The 23,033-nt window shown below is 39.9% G+C and overlaps 1 protein-coding gene across 16 annotated transcripts in view; it reads right to left on the reverse strand.

Moving 5' to 3' along the window:
* LOC140211819 (CUGBP Elav-like family member 4) overlaps positions 1-23,033 on the reverse strand; it is an 860,614-nt gene that overhangs the window by 20,280 nt on the left and 817,301 nt on the right. For 4 of the 16 annotated variants that reach the window (XM_072281978.1, XM_072281983.1, XM_072281981.1 and 1 more), the window contains 3 exons: positions 14,346-14,408; positions 13,828-13,836; positions 5,973-6,050 (listed from right to left, as the gene is read on the reverse strand). In XM_072281978.1, coding sequence (XP_072138079.1) covers positions 5,973-6,050; positions 13,828-13,836; positions 14,346-14,408 — 150 coding nt within the window. Of the gene's footprint in view, positions 1-1,026; positions 1,171-5,972; positions 6,054-10,630; positions 10,634-13,827; positions 13,837-14,345; positions 14,409-23,033 lie in introns of all 16 variants that reach the window. The other 12 variants (XM_072281976.1, XM_072281973.1, XM_072281974.1 and 9 more) reach the window with 8 other exon arrangements.

Below are 23,033 nucleotides of genomic sequence, written 5' to 3' on the forward strand. Positions count from 1 at the left end.
CACATATCTATCCAGCCAGACATGTGGTAGCATCTCAATGCACGCAGACATGGTCAAGAGGTTCAATTGTTCAGGCCAACATCCAGAATAGGGAGGAAATATGATCTAAGTGACTTTGACTCTGGAATGGTTGTTGGTGACAGACCAGATGGTTTCAGTATCTCAGAAACGGCTGATCTCCTTGGGGCTTTCACGCACAACAGTCTCTAGAGTTTACAGAGAATAGTACAAAAAACAAAACAAAAAAAATCCAGTGAGTAGCAATTCTGTGGGTGAAAATGCTTTGTTAATGAGGGAGGTCTGAGGAAGAATGGTGAGTCTGGTTCAAGCTTTCAGGAAGGTGACAGTAACTCAGATAGCCACACATTAACAACAGTGGAGTGTAGAAGAGAATCTCTCAAAGCACAACATATCGTACCTTGAAGTGGATGAACAACAGCAGCAGAAAACCACGAACATACACTCAGCGACCACTTTGTTAAGTACCTCCTGTACCTAAAAATGTGGCCACTGAGAGTACCGCATAAAACTTAAGATTTTTTATGCCCTGATTTTATCACCAACATTTTAGCCACTTTTCTAGTCAGCTGTCTTCTGATGGCTATCCCTGCTGATGTTTAGGGAGTGCATCTGATACTAATTCATAGCAACACAAGGAGAATGTATGCAATAAAGTCACTGCAATTTCCTCACTTTGTCAGACTGAGCAATGTTTCCCAGCCAGTTCCTCTGGCAATAGCACCAAAATGGACATTAATTTTAAAATAAATCACAATTATACTTGGTTTAAGAGAAGCTTGCTTGGGGAGATTGCTCCTTTATGAAACTCCACCTTCTGTTATCTGACATATTGTTTTTCATTAGCATTCAATGCACGTCCTTCAATCTACTGGCATAAACGTCACTCGAAGAACAGATACTGCTTCTACAAAATTCTCGGTTCTATTAATGCCGTGTGTCACTTATTTCTGCCTAGAAGGCCAAACGCCATTAAAGCCCCAAACCACAATAAGGGAGTTCACTCACCAAAGCATTTACTTTGGTTTGTGGCACGATCAACGAAGACTTTGGCGGAGATGACATTGCCAAAAGGCATGAACATCTGCATGAGCTCAGCATCCCCAAACTCCTGCGGCAGATGGTAGATGAACAGATTGCATCCTTCCGGTCCTGAAGGAGAACAGATAACAGTGTCAGATATTTATAGCATTTGCAAGCCAAGACAATCGCAGAGTCATAGATTCAAGCCGTGTCACATCTGCATCGACAGTTACACCCATCTATACTAATCCTGTTCATCCATACCTGATCCATACCATTTTTACCTTAGCCATATAGAATTCTACAATGTCCCACACAGAATATATGAAATGAGATGATTATTAACGCGCGTGTGCTTTGGTCATATGCAATGCAAGTTCAAGATTAATGAAAGTACCCCCTTTTTTTTCGAGATACGGCATGGAACACGGCCAACCAGCCAGGCGAGCTGCATCATCCAGCAACCCATCAATTTAACCGTAGCCTAATCACAGAACGATTTACAATGACCAATTAACCTACTAATTGATGTGTCTTTGGAATCTGGGAGGAAAACTGAGCACCTGGAGGAAACCCACATGTTTCAGAGGAAGGATGTATAAACTCCTTACAGACAGTCAGAATTGAACTCTGAACTCTAATGCCCCTAGCTGTAAAAGGTTTGCGCTAACTGTGGTGCTTCCTACCTGTGTGTCTCTGGAGGAGGGGTTTTGTGTAACATATATACAGACACAAGGGGCATCCCTTCTAGGTCCCCTGAATTTAAGTTGATGTTGACTTTGAGGCTTCAAATCAATAAGGGCCAAACTCATGAGATTAAAATATCTAAGGCAAAATTATGCATACCATGGGATCCCAATATTCCTCATTGACCTTTATCAGTATTTAATGATGCACCCTAGAAAGCATCCTATTCAGATGCATTGCAGCTTGGTATGCCCACTGCTCTGCCCAAGACTGCAAGACACTGCAGAGAGTTGTATGTGCAGCTCAACACATCATGAATACCTATGGTATACAGGGTTGTAAACCTTGTAGATATTCAGATTTCCAAGTCAGTAAATTTAGATCTTTCCAGTGATACCCATACACTGAATCAGTGAGTCCACACTTTGACCACTCTATCACTGCTTCTTGCTTTACAGGTGGCATTATCCAACTTTTCAAGTTGATGCAATTTTGAGTCACTGGATAACAGATGGTGCAGGTTGAGATGCCTCTGAATCTCATCTGAATAAGGGCGATGGTACAGACTATGATCCTTAGCCAGCAAAAATCCAAGAGAGCATTAATTTTGATTTTTTTCCCAAAAAAAGTATTAATTGTCATTCTAAATCTGAATGTAATGACCAATTAATTTCTTTTTTTTAGAAAATAAATCAAAATTAATGCTCCCTTGAATACTTATTAAGTACAGAGACAAGAAGAAAATTCTTTACTTTAATGTTAGTAATTCTTTGGAATATTCATCCATGAGTGCCATGGAAGCTCATTTGCTGCATATTTTCAAGACAAGGATTAATGGAATTTTAAATATAAAGAGAATTAAAAGTTTTGGGGTCAGTGTAAATTTGTGCTGAGATAAAGATTAACAATGAATTTATTGAAGGTGAAGCAGCTACAAAGAGCTAAATGACCTTGTCCTGTTTCTGTTTCTTAAGTTCTTACTTTAATACTGATAAATTAACTTTCTAGAGAGTAAAATTAGTATTGTGATTGACAAGGAGTTTTCAAAGGTTCCATTCTGCTCCTGTTGAAGGGAAGTTAACAGAACTGGAGCTGGGAGAAAGTTCAGGAGAAGAGATATTAAACTTGGGATGAAGCATCTCTCTACATTGTCATTACATTTCTGAAAAGTTTGTCTTTTCGCACGTAAATTGCAATTAGTCTTGCAATAGAAAAGCTGAAGGGATTGATTTGGTTTTACCAAAGCATGACTTAGATATCATTTGCTGGATTTTCCACATTTCAACTTCTAACTAAACTCTACTCCTTGCCAGATCCAATATCCTTCAATTACCCTTCATCCAAAAATCTACCAACTCTGTACAAAATATGAACAGTCACAGCCCTCTGGAATACAGAGTTCTGAAGATTCAAAAAATATTCAAGCAAGACAATTTCACTCTTATTTCAAGTACTAAATGGCCGGTACCACACCAGGGCTTCTGACCTCTAGATCTGGGCTAAGGAAACAAAAGTCAAGTCAAAGTCAAAGTAAATTTATTACTAAAGTATATATATGCCATCATATATGACCTTGAGATTCATTTTCTTGCAAGCATTTACAGGAAAAATAAAAGGAACACAATAGAATTTATGAAAAACTATGCATACAGTAAAGACTGACAAACCACCAATGTGCAAAAGAAGACAAATTGTTCAAATAAATAAAGTAACACTGAGAAAAAATAAATAATATTGGAAACATGAATTGTAGGTTGTGGAAGCAATTCAGAGCTGAAATGAGTGAAGTTATTCATACTGGTTAGGAGCCTGATGCTTGAAGGGTAATAACTGTTCCTAACCCTGGTAAGTGGAGGATCTAAGATACCTGTACCTCCGTTCGGATGGTAGTAGTGAGAGGAGAGCATGGGCTGGAACGTGGGGGTGGGGGGGGTGGGGTTCTTGATGATGGATGGTGATTTCTTGAGGCAACATTGTTGTAAATGTGCTCAGTGGCAGCGAGGGCTTTGTCTGTGATGGACTCAGCTGTGTCCATCACTTTCTGTAGATATTTTCATTCCTAAGTATTGGCGTTTTCATACCAGGCTGTGATTCAGCCAGTCAGGATACCCTCCACTGTGCAGCTATAGAAGTTTGTGAAAGTTTTAGATTCTCTGAGTCTCTGAGAATCCCCCAGATCCTACTGAACTTTATTAAGCATCTACGAGGGTTGTAAAACAAGCTTCTGCTTCACAACTTTGTACAACTATAGCCAAGCCACAAAATCATGGTTTTCATGATTTCTCCAAAGCAATAGAACTGACATCTCTTCAGTGTCTATGATGATGTTTTCATACTGTATATTTGGCCCCTTGATGTATTATGCTACTGGAGTGGTAAGACTTGGATGTTTCCCCTATTCCTCTAGCTTCCCTGTCAAGACCTTGTCTACACAAAAAGGGGTACAATCAGGAATCTGTCAAGCCTTGCCATTTTTTTTCTTCTCAGCTCCCTTAAACTTCATTGGCTGAGATATTGAAACTTTTGGATTAGCCCCCAATATTGGCTTGTGATAATGATTTTTAGACTGAGTGATAGCTACAGGCAGACAGAGATAGATAGTGATAGACAGAGACAGAGAACTTACAATAGCCCTTCAGGTAACTGGTATGTGAACTGTCAATCTTGATTACCTGACTGGCAGACCACAGTACGTGTGCTTGCAACACTGTGTGTCTGTCAGAGTGATCAGCAGCACTGGGGCTCCACAGGGGACTGCCTTGTCTCCCTTTCTCTTCAACATTTACACCTCGAACTTCAACTACTGCACAGAGTCTTGTCATCTTCAGAAGTTTTCGGATGACTCTGTCATAGTTGGATGCATCAGCAAGGGAGATGAGGCTGAGTACAGGGCTACAGTAGGAAACTTTGTCACATGGTGTAAGCAGAATTATCTGCAGCTTAATGTGAAAAAGACTAAGGATCTGGTGGTAGACCTGAGGAGAGCTAAGGTACCGGTGACCATTGTTTCCATCCAGAGGGTCAGTGTGGACATGGTGGAGGATTACAAATACCTGGGGATACAAATTGACAATAAACTGGACTGGTCAAAGAACACTGAGGCTGTCTACAAGAAGGGTCAGAGCCGTCTCTATTTCCTGAGGAGACTGAGGTCATTTAACATCTGCCAGATGATGCTGAGGATGTTCTACGAGTCTGTGGTGGCCAGTGCTATCATGTTTGCTGTTGTGTGCTGGGGCAGCAGGCTGAGGGTAGCAGACACCAACAGAATCAACAAACTCATTCATAAGGCCAGTGATGTTGTGGGGATGGAACTGGACTCTCTGACGGTGGTGTCTGAAAAGAGGATGCTGTCTAAGTTGCATGCCGTCTTGGTTAATGTCTCCCATCCACTACATAATGTACTGGGTGGGCACAGGAGTACATTCAGCCAGAGACTCATCCCACCGAGATGCAACGCAGAGCGTCATAGGAAGTCATTCCTGCCTGTGGCCATCAAACTTTACAACTCCTCCCTTGGAGGGTCAGACATCCTGAGCCAATAGGCTGGTCCTGGACTTATTTCCTGGCATAATTTACATATTACCATTTAACTATTTATGGTTCTATTACTATTTAGTATTTATGGTGCAACTGTAACGAAAACCAATTTCCCCCGGGATCAGCAAAGTATGACTATGACAACTACTATGTGTTCCTTAAACCATGAAAGTAATCCACTCAATGTGCAACTGTGTTATATTCAAGCTGTCAGGTTTCCCAGGTATTCCTGTCTAAGGTTACCTGATCGATGACTACAGCATAATATCAAAGAATGGTACTTTACAATGAAAGTGACTCTGATTAGATTACTCTTGAGCAGTGACTTATGGTCACTTCATGAGTTGAGTTGCATGTCATGTCATGAGACACATTAACTTGTGGATGTTTAAAAACAAAGTACATATTCCAAGCAAATCACTTGAAGCATTTTGTTCTGTCACATTGAGACCATGTCAATAGAAATTCAATTTCCATTACAACTGGGATTTAACCACATATAAAAGTCATATAAATCAGGACCTGTTTTGGTTCAGTTTAAGCGTTCAGCCTCTTTCAAATTCCCCACAAAGATGCAGTTTTGCATCAATTGGCTAAAATAATACAATGAAGAAAACCATGTTTTCCTGGTTACTACGAACAACGTTGTTGCAAAATCAGACAGCTACTTTCAACCAAATTGAGCCAAGCATCATGTGACTTACCTTCTCTTTGTTGCTGAGGAATGATAGGGGGTTGCTGTGGAAATGCCTGCCCAATGGGAGCGTACGCTGCAGGGTAAGCTGCTGTCACGTTGCAAAAGAATGAAAGAAAATAAAATCAATCTCAAAAACTAACCAATTCATCCAGCATTTCCAAGCAGTGCAATTAGTAAACAAAGAATCAGAATATTTGCTTTTAATTATTTTTCTTTAAAGGGTAAGGAAGGGTGATGTTAGAAAATAAAATTCAATAATAGCTACTGTGCATTTTCTCGGTACTAACACTCAACTATTCTAAATGCTGTCTCAATTAAAAAGCCCAAGGCTTTCCAAGTGTGAGTTTCCATTGCCTAATAAGAAGATTGCATTGCCATAATGTTGCTACCTTTTGAAATTGTGCTTAGGCATTCAATTTAATTGATGATCTTTCAATGAGCAGTAGGCAGAATAATGTGCACAAGGATTCTGTGATAGTTAAGATGTTTCTGCATTGAGAACTTGCTCCTATTCCACAATACCACTCCAGCCCACCCTCGTTCGTGCATTTGGCATTTGCAGGAGCTATTAGTTCAACACTGTGGTGAAAGGTCACACTCCATAATTTCCTCCCATGTTCCTCTGAAGGCTAAAAGACTATCTTAGCCACAGAAACTGGGAAAGCAAAATAGATCTCTGGAGGGGAATGAGGGAAAGAAAATGGTAGGGTAGTAGGGTGATAAGCCCCTCTGCTGATATGAGTTTCTAATTCAAGAATAGCACTGGTGAGCCCTGATGGGGAGGTTACCTGGCTGTACTCTGAACTGGGGGATGGTGCATGGAACTGGAGAACCTAAACAGGGGAGAAAAGGAAAGTATTACTTGATATTGCATGCAGTCAATTCTTTATTTTATTGGCATTATTAATTTATCTGCCTATTGATTAAAACTACCAAGGAGACTCGAGATCCTCAATGCCTGTGGTTAATACCAATAAGGCTCAAAGTGAGGACGTGCCAGAGGAGGTGGTTAGCCTACCTAACTGTTCCACAAGTGGAAACAAAGGGATTACAAGCCTTAGTTTTCCCATTAAATTGTGGCATTTTTTTCTTTTTGGATTAAGAAATAACTAACAGATGATATTGTTAAGGAAGCACACTATCATATAGCAGATTCATTGAATTCCCTCCTGCAAAATTCTTGAGTCAATTAAAAATATTAATACTTTGGTTTAGGGATAAGCATGAAAAAATCAGATCAATGGAGTAAGATCCAGCTTGAAGGGCTGAATGGCTTGCTTGTGTTGCTTTGTTTCTGTCAGGCTTAGACGTGTATTTATCTAGTTAAGAACCATTTTTATAAATAATAATTCTTGCTTGTCTTTGATTCAAAATTAAATGACCCACAGTGAGTTCAGGACACATCATTTCCATTTATTCCTTGGGGAAAAAAGAGATTGTAATATGATACCCTCTTCAACCTGTTTTTTTCTGTGTAAAGAGATGACTCCTTCAGCTTTCCAGGAAAATGTGTCACCCATTGAAGGTACAGATCAGGTTGATTTGTTTTCTCACAGAGGGTCACAAAACTTTTGAACTCTTCCTCAAAGCACCAAGAGACCATGGATTTTGAATATATTTAAGGCAGACATAGATATATTCTGAATATGGTGTTGGGATTATGATGAAATTGGTTTAAATGGAGAGATAAGTTTGAGTGGCCAAGTGTTCTTCTCCTTCTAACCCCTATGTTCATACGTTAGTCCATTTTCATCAGCGTGTGGATCAGTCACAGGCTATATTCATCTCTTTATATTTCGATCCATTGAATAAATGTTCACATATGCTCTTCAGATCTGGAAATCTACTTTCTCTCTCACCTGGCCGAGAAGTGACTCCAGACCCACACCAATGTAATGAATCTCAGGAAAAGGACAACAGATTCTCTACTGGAAATACTGATTGGTATGGGATTGTTTGCTGCTCCAGATTCCAGCATCTGCAGTCTCATGTTCCTCTCTGAAATGACCTGTTGACTGGCAGTTAGGGTTGGAGAGAATCTAATGACCTAACCTATGATACCCACATCACCATTACAAATGACCCACAACACCAAAGAGTGTCTTCAGAGTCTGCTGAGTTAGCGAAACATTTGAGCTGTTCTGGATACTTTGTAAATGGGCTCAAATTCATGGTAAGAACCTCATTATTATGCCTTGGGACAATAACATGCTTAGCTTCTAAATTGCTTTGAATGTTTTATGTTGTTCCATCTGGATTAAATATCAGCAGCAGAGCCCATGCCTAGTGCCAGCAAAATTGTTCTGTCAAAATCCATTCATGTAACACAATTCACATGATAGGCAGTTTGTATTTGTAATTATTGAGGATGGCATAATTAGAATGGGTGCATGATAGGAACATTGTTTAAGTCAACAGTTTTGAGATATTCATAAAGAAACGGATCTTGTCCAATCTAAGATTAACAGCAGTTTACAAGAATCACTATAATTAGTACTTCTATTTTAAAAAATCTTACACATTTACCTCATATCGTATCTGCTTAAACTTGAGATGGACTTCACTTGGTCCAATGAGTCTGCTGACTCTCAGATCAATTCCAACCTCTAACCTCTAATTTCTCACTATCTTCTTTCAGTTAGTCCTGACGAAGCGTCTCGGCCCGAAACGTCTTCCTAGAGATGCTGCCTGGCCTGCTGCGTTCGCCTGCAACTTTTATGTGTGTTGCTTGAAATTCCAGCATCTGCAGATTTCCTCGTGTTTGCATTGCTAACTGCCCGCTTATTTCCTCTCACAGGCTGTTCAACTTTCTGAGGCTCTTTTTTGTCATTTTTTTATACTGTGGCTAACTTACTGGTAACCCAACAACCCAGATCATAGATTCTCCTACTTAATGGAAACACCCTCTCTATGTCTACTCTATCCAGCCCCATGAGTATTTGGTAGGCTTTTAGTATCTGGCTGAATGTGAAGTGTTGGTCTTTGGAAGATCAAATATAATGAGACAATACAGTGGCAAGACCCTTAACAGTACTGATTACAGAGGGATCTCGGAGTCCAAGCCCATAGTTTCCTGAAAATGACTTCACAGGATGAAGAAGGCAAGTGACATCCTTGCCTTAATTATCAAGGAATTGAGTTCAAGAGTTGAGAAGTTATGCTGCAGCTTTGGAAAGCTCTAGTTAGGCCATATCTGGTGGATTGCATTCTGTTCTGGTTGGGGAGAGTTGAAGGGACAGTGGGGAGAATAAAATGGCATTAGTGTCAAAAATGTAAGGGTTCCATGGACTCAGCTGGCCAAAGGGACTCGTTTTGAGTTTCTTGACTTGATGACAATAGTTGTTGAACCAAGTGACGTCTGCTGCAACCATATACAACCTTCTTACCTCAGAGCCATGAGGTTGTGCTTTCCAGTCTCACTCCAGGAATATCAGCACAACAGCCCTAGCTGATTCTGCAGAATCAGAATCAGATTTATTGTCACCGGCATCTGTCATGATATTTGCTGTTTTGTGGAAGCAGTACAGTGCAAGACATAAAAACTGTTATAAGTTATAAACAAAATAGAGCAAAAGAGTGTTCATGGGTTCATGGACCATTCAGAAATCTGATAGTGAAGGGAAAGAAGCTGTTGCTAAAACACTGAGAGTGGCTCCTCATGCTCCTGTATTCCCCCCCAATGGTGGTATTGAGAAGAGGGCATGTTCCAGATGATGAAGGTTCTTTGTAATGGATATCATCTTCTTGGGGCATCACCTTTTGAAGATGTCCTTGATGATGGGGAAGGTTGTGGCCATGAGGGAGTTGGCTGTATCTACAACTCTCTACAGCCTCTTTTGATCCTCTGTGTTGAAGCCTCCATACCAGATGATGATGCAACCAGTCAGGATGCTCTCCATGGTACTTCTACAGAAATTAGTTAGAAAATTTGATGACCTACTAAATCTTCTCAAATTCCTGATGAAGTATAGCTACAAATCCACCTTCTTCGTGATTACATCAATATGATGGGCTCAGGATACCTCAGTGTAGGTCTGAAGGGAAACTGCACTGTTATGCATTGGGACACTAGGCTAATGTAACACACCGTAAGGTTTCACTGCTAATGTAATGGTCTCTCTATAATGTTTCACTGCTATGGCTAAGGCAATAGTTTCTCTGTAGCAGCAATGTTTGGATTATGACTAGAGATAGCGGGGCACGTTAGCCAATGAGCGGGATGTTGTTCTTTCTTGTGTGTCTGGGAGCAGGGACTTTGCGGTCTTTTGTTGGGGAGAGAGGACGCGAATGGAGAGAGTTGGTAGACCAGTGGATAGAGTGGACTGAGGAGCGAGGGTCCAAGGGTCCAAGGGTTGGCTATGCTTGGAGGACAACAAATGGACGACACTGTGAGCTCTGATATTTGCGCATTAGACTGTTTCATGAGAATGGGCCCTTTTTTTTTTGTTTCTTTACTAACCATATAGTCATATTAAGAATTAAAGCCCAATCATTTAATTGCATATTGTGTACTGTTTGTTATTTCGTGTTACTGATTTGTAACAGGGGACACATCGCACAGAGCCCACCCAAATGAGATTTCGTAAGTGCGGCCGGGCCTGGTGGGGGGCTATCATCCCCTAGATTAAGCCACTAGCCGAACAGAGGATTACACTACTGATACACCTGCTGATGGGCCCTGCACCCGAAAGGTTAACTGCTTCCATTTCCACAAACGTTTCCAGCATTTTGTCATTGAATCTGTTCACTGGGTGCAGTAGATCCACTAGAACAAGTTCAGATGAGCTGGGGCCTGCTTTCCAGTGTCCTGCCAAATATTTATCTCACAACCAGTGTCATTAGTCAAATTAGCTGGTCATTATCATTTCTATTCCTAGGAATTTTCTGTACTGCAGTTTCTACACTTACAAAGTATTTCGCTGTTTATAAAGCTCATTGCAACGTTTCAATATATGTCGTTGAAATCAAAGTCCTACATTTTTATTTCTTACTTTCTAATGAATACGGTCAGTAATTTAAGCATCAAATTTAAAGGTGGCAGGGCAACAAAGACAAAGAGTTTAGTGTGATGCTATTACAGTGTCAACGATCGAGTTTAATTCCTACCACTGTCTGTAAGGAGTTTGTAAAATCTCCCCGTGACTGTGTGGGTTTCTCCCATGTGTTCCAGTTTACTCTCACATTACAAAGGAGTACAAGTCAGGGCAGTTAGTTGTGGGCATGCTATTTTGGTGCTAGACGCATGGTGACACTGGCGGGCTGCCCCCAATGCATCCTTAGACTGTGGTGTTCATTGACACAAATCACAAATGAAGCTAATCTTTATCTTTAAATTTTGCTTGACAGCACCAGTGGTTATTCCTGTGTGCAAATAATCCTTATTTTTGAATTACATCAAACATTTACCAGCCAACTATTTTCTTATTAGAAGATAATGGTTAGAGCAAGACTTCTTAATCAACAACAATTACCTTTTATAGGGTGGATCAATCAGACATGATCAATAATGTAGAGGAATGAATCACCCTCTCATTTTGAATTCATCCCATTTGGAAATCAATTGAATGAATTCAGAATGAGTTCTGTGGTTTGTGAGTAGACTATCCAATAACAACATTGTGTAAGTCATGAAGTACAATAATAACCATCCCATCTTACTTTCAAAGTTTGTATATAATATTTAATTTCCTGCTGCATTGGTTAGACGCAATAAGAGATAGAAGAGTAGAGCAATGGGCAGGCCATTTTGCTCATGATATTGTGCCAATCTTGATGTCAATTTGTACTAAGTTGGTACTAGTCTCAATAGTATCCAAGACATCTTCAAGGTCCATCATTAAGGACTCACGTCACCCAGGACATGCCCTCTTCGCATTGCTACCATTGGGGAGGAGGTACAGAAGCCTGAAGGGCACACTCTCAACAATTCAGGAACAGCTTCTTCCCCTCTGCCATTCGATTTCTAAGTGGACATTGAACCCATGAACACTACCGCACTACTTGCTTTTTTTTTATACTACTTTTTTTAACATAACTCTTTAACCAATATATATACATACACATTATAATTCAGTTCTTTTTTCTCTCTAATTACCACGTATTTCATTGTACTGCTGTCATAAAATGAACAAATTTCACGACATTGAGAACTGATAGAACGCTATAAAATCGTGCGAGGCACAAATGGAGTAGACAGTAAGAGTCTTTTTTCCCTAGGATAGAAACACCAAAATATTGGAGAACACAGATTTAAAGTTGGGGGGAGGGGAGTTTGAAGGAAATGTGTAGGCCACTTTTTTTTATCGGAGACTATTAGGTGCCTGAAATAAATTGCCAGGGATTGTAGTGGAAGCAGTCTGTATTTAAGAGGCTGTTAGATAGACCCTGAATATGCAGGGAATAGAATGATATTGCTCATGTGTAGGCAGAAGAGATTTGCTTTAATTTTGCATCATGTTCAGCACAGTCAAAGGGTCTGTTCTGGTGTTTTACTGTTCTATGTTCTGCAATTGATTGAATATCCACTTAACAAAGAGGAACAGTGAAACAGAGTCATCTTATATCTCTCTTCACAGATGCTGCCTGGTCTGATGTGTTTTCTGTTTTTAAAACGAGAATAGTTATGAGGATTTCTAATGAAGGTGAAGTCTTGTGGGGTTGATCCCACATCACGGAATAACAATGGCAAATAGAAATGTGAACTCTTATCCATAATAAGTGTCGAGGATCAATTAAAACGTCCATGACTGAGAGTGATCGATTTTTATTTCCTATGGTGTACTTGCTTTCTGAATTGGATAATTGGTGATTTAATTTTGTTTGACAGGACTAGTACTTGCTGCTGTGTTCAAACAGCCTTTATTATTGGGTTACATCAAGTGTTTACTGGTCATCTATTTTTATTGGACGTTATGAGATAGAGCAAGACAATATAATCAACAGCTGACGTATACAAGGCCTGGGTGCAGAAGACGAATGGAAATTAGCTGGAATCTCATCAAATGTCAGAGCTTGGCTCAAGGGGTTGTTGGTGAAATGGTCTATTCCTATTAGCTAAAATTAAATGCATATGGGACACTGAAAGATTCACAGCACTTGTGCACACTACTGGCAACACACATTGATTTAAGAAGATCACCACTTCAGTTTGACACTTCTGCTTTCACAGTAATATTCTTTCTTCACACAAAATGCATGAATAGCCTCGAAATTAATTTAAAATAATACCCTCAGTTTCTGAGAATTTATGCCCTCATGACTTTTACTACACAATTAACTGCTGTCTGATTAACCTCTTAACTTCTCAATTCTTGTACTAACATCATCAAAGCGGTGGGTGACTAACACTGCAATGCTCTGTGTAAAGACGAGTCTTCATTCAAAGCCACAACCTTGAGGAATTCTTTTCACAACTTGTGCCGCCACTGTGGTTTATGTTCCATCGCATTTCCTACTTTTAATTAACTCCTCCTCCTCAAAGTGCAAAGGGCCAGGATCCTACACACAGCTCGCTCGCAGTTTCACTGTTGATGCTCGAGTTTGGACTGAGCTGTCTAATCAGAGCAGAGGCAAGTCCGACCTTCACTTGATGCTCCCTGTGACTAAGTCTTCAGATAGAACAATAGAGAGGACTTTTGACCCATGTTTTCTCTGCCTGCTCCAAGTGTAGGCGGTACTATAGTAAATCCATTAGTGTATCTCTATAGCAGTGCCTGTGACCCAGGTTCAATTCCTGCTGCTGCTGTAAAGGAGTTTGTACATTCTCCCTGTGACAGCATAGGTTTTCTCTGGGTGCTCCAGTTCACTCCCACGTAGGTTAATTGGTCACATGGGTGTACTTGGGCAGTGTGGACTTGTCGAACCTGAAGGACCTGTTACCATTCTGGGTCTCCAGATGAAATTAAAAATGTAAGCGTGGCATCAGAACCAATTGCTTAGCTCAAACGTTGACTGATCAAGCCTGAAAACTTTCTAATCTATCTGGCTCATTGCTATAAAAGATTGTTTCTTTTGGTGTTGTTTGGTGTACAGTATTAAAGGAAGACAATAGCAAATCTTTTCTGAAGTCATTCACCTGACCCCTTTGCTCTTTACCTGTAAGTGGGTAATTAAATTTTCTATCAAGAATTTTTGGATTTTTCGTTTGAAAGCTAGGATTCAATCCATTCCCTCCACCACTAAATTTATGCAACGTAACAGAAAAAAATCTATCAACATATCCATCAAGCTGATCAAAGCCTCTCTCTCCCTTTCTCCTCAACGTCCCCATATAGTTTTGATTTTCTTTTCATTCGTTTCTTAAATGCAACTCCAGCTCTTTAAAAGAAGTCAACAGAATGGAGAGAAAGCAGGCCATAATTACGTATGCAATGTCAATGACCTGTGTAGTGCTGCATGCCTGCATAAGCTTGCTGTAATGGGTCAGCCACTGTTGGACTTTGAGCTAGGGAGACAAAAAAGAGAGAGAGAGAGAAGGAAGAAGAAGTGAATACAGAAGATTCATCATCATGAAAAACAGGACAGTACGTTTATCTACCACCCATGTCAGAATGGTTCCAAGTCACAGAGCAGGAGAACGTGAGCAAGAGAGTGGAGGAGAGATTAAGGTCTGATTAATAGCACCATACAATAACCACAAGAATTAAAAAGTGCAATCTACAGATTGTGAAAGAATGCATGTTATTTCCTGAATTGGTTACAATCAGTGGAGGGGGACAGAGAGGGACTTTTCCCCTATTTCACTTTGGGATAATCAATGTTTCTGCCTCTATCAGGGAGACTGTGGTTGCCATCATGGGAGAGGTGGGAGGAGGTGGTTTTCTGTTGTTCCTGCTTGTCCTCTCAGTTTCCTAGTTCATATCACATGACAAGGTGTGCACACTCCAATGGAAAGGACGTGGAAAGCAACCTGAGAATATAGAGCTCAGAGTGACCACCTAGTTCATCAAGCCATGTAAGTCTGCACTCATTAGTGGCCCAATTTTTAACATGTAGTTTCTCACAATTTCTGAACTCTGTATCAAATAATGCTGTTACATGTGCTTGTTCAAATATAATTGTATATAAAACAAAGACAGTTCAGCATACGGTAGATACAATTAGGTATAGTAGCCAGTTCATGTTGTTCTCCTTCCTGACGTTCTGTTGCATTGTCTTCAGTAGACTCAGATTCCATAAGTTCAGTTCAGAACACAGACCCTACTATCTTACATGCATAAAGCAATGGGCAAATCTCTATTATAATGCATATTATACAACAAATGAGTATTAGCTCAAATTTTGCCCACACTTGCTGCTTTAGTATAATTGATAGGACATACCTACCTTGTATATATCCAGACAGGTAAATCTTACACATCTAGATCTTCCTAAAGTGGAGCCACGAGGCCATGAGCAACACCACAACCTCACTTGATGGCACTGAGATATGTGGGTGAGCCAATCACAAAACCTACCCCCAAAACTCTTCTGAGAGACCTTTAACTGTTGTTGGAAACCCAAGCTCAGCTTTACTGGCTGTCAAAACTACAACAACTCTCTGAATATATCTGAAATTCTGAAGCATTTAGAAACTATGCAAAATGGAACAAAAATAATTCAAAGAGAAAAATCGCGCACTCTCTAACATTTTTAACAATTTAAAATCATTACAGTAGAAACAATTAAAAATGAGAAGTCTGATTTGCTACTGAGAAACTTCTATTCAAATGCAAAGTCACATAAATCTCACCCGGTGTACCAATAAAAGCTAATTGCCTACAGTTTCATTAAACTGCTGTTCACTACATCATGTTCAGCATTGAAACCCAGTTGGCATGTAAGGTTGACTTTTGAGGAAATAGGAATTTCCTCAAAATTTTGAAATTGAAATTGGAGTTTTCTCAAGAAAGCCTATCTCCTCCTGTCTCTCAAATGATGGCGATCACAACTCATGCAGAAGCCACATTCTCCAAGGGGGAGGTAGAATATTCTAAAAATGGCATTGCTTATGATAGCAGCTTCATGAGGAACTGGCTGAAAATTCCATCTAATTCTCAGTTGATGGACAAAATGGACAGCATAAATCAAGACACTGAACGTCTGTAAGATGAGGCTAAACCAGCAGTAGCAATCCTAGATTCAAATATGCATTTAAACAGAGTTAATAACGTTTTCTCTGTCAATATTTGGCAGCACAATAAAAAAGTCACAGAATGATAGCTGAATAAAATGCAGAAGAGTGTGATGGATAGTACTGACCTGTAGAAGTGGATTTAAGGTCTATTGAAAACAAATGGGTATAACCTCCATGTCAATCATCAGTCCAAAATAAAGTTTGAATTAAAAGCCAGCAGAGGTTCAATTTGTTGTGTACGATTGGTAAAAAATACATTCAGCAGCTCCAATTCCCTTGATCAGTTGTGATCTCTAATAATACATCTTAAATTCCTAAACAATACTTTGGAGATTAAAGCTTTGACGCAGCTAGAGCAAAAATTATTCCCTCTCATATTTCCAAATTAAATTAAAGATTAGGGCGATTGCCAGGTAGTAATGGATATCTTAGAATCATAGGTCCCAACAGACTATTGTTTGTCCCATTGTGTCTGTGCCAGGTCTTAGAAAAAGATATAGATTCATGGAGCGACACAGCAGGAAACAGACCCTTCTTCCCATCGAGTCTGTTCCCATCGAGTCTGTACCCATCGAGTCTGTACCCATCAAACACCCATTTACATTAGTCCTACAATAATCCCATTCGTTTTTCTCGACAGATTGCCATCAGCTCCTTCTAGATTCTAACAAGGCAACTCGCAATGTGTAATTAACCCGGCACCCAGGGGAACCCCACAAGGTCAAATGAAGACCATTTATACTTCACACAAAACAGGATTGGTTTGGGGTCTCTGGTACACCTAGGATATCCACAGTTCTTTCAGAACAGTAGTATGTCCTATTGAGTTATTAATTTTTCACTAGAACATGCAGACATTTTGTGTCTTTGATATGGAAAATAAGTATACTGTACATAGAATTGACTGCACATGTTATTAAGTTTCCAAAACAGTAGCAGATTCCTTTTAAAAAAACTGCTCCTATGTTGTACTTATTGACACAATGAAAAAGTTTGAATGGCCCCTGCTGGTATATTTATGAAGTAAATTTAAAGAAACTTACAATGCTTGTGTGTCAGTTCCTTTAAGCTGCAGGCATATCAGTTCAGCAAATCTGATCAATGCTATTGTCATCAAATGAATGTAATTGAAATCTATTTTGGCATTTCTCCCCAGTACTGCTTTATAACAGTAATTGTTCTTCTTTCTGTCAATAACTGGCCATGTTTTGTTTTACAACCTTTATGGAATAGCAGTTGAGTAACTCAATCATTTTTCTTTACATGTTTGAAGAGAATTTTTCTCAGAAGACAGAAATTTATTTCAAGTAAGGAGTCTATTTTAATCAAGCAATCCATCTATATGTCCATACGTCAATAAATCTATCTAGGTTCTGTCTTGTCATGCATCCAATTATCAAAGTAATCTATTTATCTATCTTGACAATCCATCCTTTTATTCAGCTCGACAACTCATCTAATCATTCGTCCATTGATCTATCTAGGTAATTCTACATAGCATCTTTCAATCAAAGCTTTGTATATACCTATTTTTCTATCAAACTAATCTATCTATCTGAACTAAACATCTGTCTAGGCTTTGCAATATAATCTAGCTTTCCACTTTTCAATCTACTCATCCATCTACTGTAGATATTCTATTTAACCAGCATTTCTTAAAGTTGTTCACACATCCATCACCTATTTATACCCCCCTGGCCATATACACTCAGTGGCCACTTTATTAGGTACACCTGTACACCTACAAATATTTAATCAGCCAATTATGTGGCAGCAACTCAATGGATAAAAGTTAGCTGATATGGTCAAGTTGTTCAGAACAAAAGTCGGTTAGATTAAACGTAATCTAACTGACTTTGACCGTGGAATGATTGTTGGTGCAGACAGGGTGGTTTAAGTATCTCATCCCTGGGGTTTTTATGCACAACAGTCTCTAGAGTTTACAGAGAATGGTGTGAAAAACAAAAATAATTCCAGTGAGCGGCAGTTCTGTGGGTAAAGAACACCTTGTTAAAGGGAGAGTTCAGAGGAGAATGGCCAGACTGGTTCAAGCTGACAGGAAGATGACAGTAACTCAAGTAACCATGCGTTACAACAGTGGTGTGCAGAAGAGCATCTCTAGATGCACAACACATTGAGCCTTGAAGTAGATGGGCTACAGCAGCAAAAGACCACAAACATATACTTAGTCGCCACTTTATTATGTACAGGAGGTACCTAATAAGGTGGCCACCTATTGTACCTATGTCCTTATGCCTCCACATCGCTCTCTCAATTTAAGTATGCAATTATTTTTCAAACTCTCTTTCATTCATTCATTTACATATTTAATGTATTTGTTCATTTATTATTTAGACAGCTAATGTACTGATGCAATTGTTCACTTCTTAAAGAATGAGTAGAAATCAAACCAGATAATCAATTGGATCAGATTGTGGCTCATTAATTGTGACTGACCATAACTTTGTTCTTGCTGAAGGACAACCATTTACGCTGAAATAAGTTGAAGTTATGCTAACATAAAACCTCAATTACTTTTACGTAAATAGATTCTACCCAATTATGCCATTTAAAAATCCATTTGACTGATGGGTTCTACTTTAATGAGATACAATTGCATTCTATTGCCACAATGTTGTGCTCAATTATTATAATTATAGAAGGGTTCAAAGTTGTATTAGTGAGATTATGAAAATGAACACATCTTATTAAACTGAGGCAAGCATAGCTCAGTAACTTCACAATAGGGAAAAACAAGTGCAAACTTGAATAATGAATGAAAATTGCTCCATGGTAATTAAAAATTGTAAAACCATTGCAAACATATTTGTATAAGGATGCTTTCTGCTTAAGAGCTTGGAAAACAGCGCCTTGCTTGAAGCAAGATGAACAGTGCATCATTGATTTAAGCAAGACCCTGGGCCGGCTGGTGGTGCAGTGACATCGGTGCAGTGACATCAGCGTTGGACTCTGGAACGGAGGTTCCCGGGTTCGAATCTAGTCGGAGCTGCTCCTGAGTACGCTTTCCATCCGTGCCGGGTTGAGTGTCGAGATCGCAACTCGACCTCGTAAAATAAAGGGAAAAATACTGCAAAATGTCTGTGTGAGGAATGGCGCGCCACACTGTCTCTCTCTCTCTCTCTTGCTCCACGCTTTGTACGGGCATGAAAAAGACATCGTCTCGCCAACATCGCACACGCACAGACACATGCAGATGCATTGCACAGACGCACACGCCAAAAAAAAAAGATTTAAGCAAGACCCAGTGGCCATCAGAGGAGAAGTAAAGGGAATATATTACAGTGGAATAAAAGGAATTACAGAGGCATGAGTGCAGAACTGACCAAAGTTGTTTGGAAAGGGACACTAGCAGGGAGGATGGCTGGAGTTTCTGGGGCTCTTCTGTAGGCACAGGATAGATCATCCCAAAGATGAAAAAGTATTCTAAAGGGAGGATGACATAACCAGGGCTGACAAGGAAAGACAAAGGCAGCAAAAAAGTAAAAGACAGGGTGTATAATATAGCAAAATTAGTGGGAAGTTAGAGGATTGAGAAGCTTTTCAAAACCAACAGAAGGCAACTATAAGATAAACCATAATGAAAGAAAGGATGAAATACGAAGGTGTGTGTGTGCGCGCCCTTAACTCCTGGTGGAGTCGTCGGGGCGCCGTCGTGACAAGCTTTTTTGGTACGCTCATCATACAGCGTGTCTTGGGCATCTGAAACCTGGTGGAGCACATCCCTCTCCAGGCTTTTTTTTCCATGAGGTCAAGTTGTTAGCTGAACACCCAACCCAGGCACGGATGGAGAGCCTGCAAGGGAGCCGGCAGGATTCAAACTCCGGACCTCCCGCCCCAAAGTCTGGCACTGATGCCACTATGCCACCAGCCGGAGTGAAGATGAATATGAAGGTAAGCTAGCCAATAATATAAAAGAGAATATCAAAAGTATTTTCAGGTAGATAAAGAGTAAAAGAGAGGTGAGAGTGCATATCAGCCCACTGGAAAATGATGTTGGAGAGGTAGTAATGGGGGACAAAGAAATGGTAGATGAACTTAATAAGTATTTTACATCAGTCTTCATGGTGGAAGACACTAGCAGTATGCCAGAAAATCAAGTGTAGTTTCTATTATTAAGGAGAAGGTGCTTGGGAAGCTGAAAGGTCTGAAGGTAGATAAGTCACCTGGTCCAGATTGATAACATTTCTGAGTAGATAAAGAGATTGTAGAGGCAGTAGTAATGATCTTTCAAGAATCAATATTTTCTAGAATGATTCCTGAGGACTGGAAGATTGCAAATGTCACTCCATTCCTTGAGAAAGGAAGGAGGCATAAAGAAAAAAATATACAGTCTAGTTAGCCTAATTTTAGTGGTTGGGAAGTTGTTGGAGTCCATTATTAAGTATGAGGCTTTGGGGTACTTGGAGGCACATGATAAAATAAGCTGAAGTCAGCATTGTTTCTTCAAGCGGAAGTCTTCCCTGACAAATCTGTTGGAGTTTTTTTTGAGAAAATAGCAGAAAGTATAGACAGAATAGAGTGCATGTTGTATACTTGGATTTTCAGAAGGCCCATGACAAGGTGCCACACATGAGGCTGCTAAACAAAATAAGATGGTATTACAGGAAGGATACCAGCATGGATAGAAATTTGGCTAACGGGCAGGAGGCAAAGAATGGGAATAAAAGGGGCCTTTCCTGCTTAGCTCCCGGTTTGCAGAGGAAATGAAGATAGCTGGAGTGGAGCTTAGTGTTGAGGAATCAGGGAAACTACAGGACTTAGACAGACTGGGAGAATGGGCAAAGAAGTGGTAGATGGAATTTAGTGTAGGAAAGTATATGGTCAATCACTTTGGTAGAAGGAATAAAGGCAGAGGCTATTTTCTCAACTGTGATCAAATTCAAAAATCAGCAATGTGGTGGACTTTGCCTCATGCAGGATTCCTTAAAGGTTAACTTGCCAGTTAAGTTGGTGGTAAGAAAGGTAAATACAATGTTAGCATCTATTTCAAGAGGACTAGAGTATGAAAGCAAGGACGTAACACTAAGGTTTTATAAGGCATTGGTCAGACCACACGGAGTATTATAAGCAGTTTTGAGCTCCTTAGCTAAGAAAGTAAGAAAGGATGTGCTGGCATTAGAGAAGGTTCACATGAAGTTCATAAGAATGATTCCATCTATGAAAGGGTTAATGTATGAGCAGCTTTTGATGGCTCTGGGCCTGTACTCAGTGAAGTTGAGAAGAATGAGTGTGTATCTCATTGAAACCTATCAAATATTGAAAGGCCTAGACAGAGTGGATGCGAAGAGGATATTTCCTATATCGGATGAGTCTAGAATCTGAGGGTACAGCCCGGGATAGAGGAACATACACTTACAACAGAGATAAGGAGGAATTTCTTTATCAAGTGGGTAGTGAATCTATGGAAGCCATTGCCACAGATTGCTGTGGAGGTATATTTAAAGCAGAAGTTGTTAGGTTCTTGATTAGTCACGGTTGTTCAAGGTTACAGGGAGAAGGCAGGAGAATGGGGTTGAGGGTATAATAAATCAGCCATGATGGAATGGCAGAGCAGACACAATGGCCCAAATGGCCTAATTCTCCACCTATGTCTAATGCTCTTATATCTGCCTCTGTGTTATCAGAATAAGGCGAATGCTTACTTTTAAAACACAGAGTATTTGATATGTCATGTAAAAATATTACATGCTGTAAAAAATCTCGAGGGCCATAAAGAAGATGAATGTACACAGTCTTTTCTCCTGCTGGTTGGGGAATTAAGATTTTTAGGGTATAGGTTTAAGATGAGGGGGATGGGATTTAATAGAATCTGACAGGTTACATTTTCACCCAGAGTGTATGGAATGAGCTGCCAGAGAAAGTGGTTGAGATAGCTAAATTAACAACATTTGAAGGACATTTGGACAGGTATGTGGATATGAAGGATTTAGAGGAACATGGGCCAAACATGGGCAAATGGAACTAGCTTCGATGGAAATATTGATTTGCATAGTCCAGTTTGGTCTGAGGATCTTTTACAGTGCTGTATGACTGTATGTCATCTAAATATTAAGCAGGATACGTTAAGAATATTGTGTGTTGTCTGGGGATGAATAATTACTTGATTTGACCAATGTAGAAAGTAGTATTGCTTGGTACAGCTCTACATCACCAAGTGTGAGATGTAAAATAAGGACCATGCGTCATTCAGAAACTCATTTCCTCTGGAAGCGTTGAGCACAACAATGTGTTGTAATCCATTTCTGAAATTCAGCTGTAGTAAAGTCCATGAAGCAGAGTTTCAGAAGTGAAATGCAATATGCTACCAGTACTGTGGCTGCCTTTAGCAGTACCAAACAGTACAAATTTCTTGGTCTAACATATGCTGAACAGTACAGCACAGGATCAAGCCCTTCAGCCAGCGAGCCCTGTGCTGACCACAATACTAATCCTTTCTGCTTGCACATGATCTATATCCCTCCATTCCCAACATCTTTTTGTATCTATCTAAAAACCTCCTGAATGCCACCATGATGTCTCCTTCCACCCTTGTCGCATTCCAGGCACTTGTCACTCTGTAGGAAAACAGGCTCATTTATCCCCTTGAAACTTTCCCCTCTCTCTCCTTAAAAGTTATGCACTCTAATGTTTTAAGATCACCCTTATTCCAACCTGTGGGACTCACTGTTGCAGCAAGAATATCAATCTTCATGGTCTTCCTTCTACTGAAATTATGTGACTCTGTAAATCCCTTCTCCCCTTCCAGTGCATTACTGCCTACAATAGTTGCATTTCTAGTTCGTTACCATTGCAAATATTAGTTTTCCTTTATTTATGCAAAAGAAGGAATGAAATCTTGTTCATTCAAGCACCAGAATAGAGTAGGAAGCAGCACATAAAACGTCCAGAGCAACCTTATGATGGATGTAAATCATGGTCATCATATAAAATGCA

Source organism: Mobula birostris, chromosome 18 (genome assembly GCF_030028105.1).
Source record: "Mobula birostris isolate sMobBir1 chromosome 18, sMobBir1.hap1, whole genome shotgun sequence".
NCBI classification, from domain to species: domain Eukaryota; kingdom Metazoa; phylum Chordata; class Chondrichthyes; order Myliobatiformes; family Myliobatidae; genus Mobula; species Mobula birostris.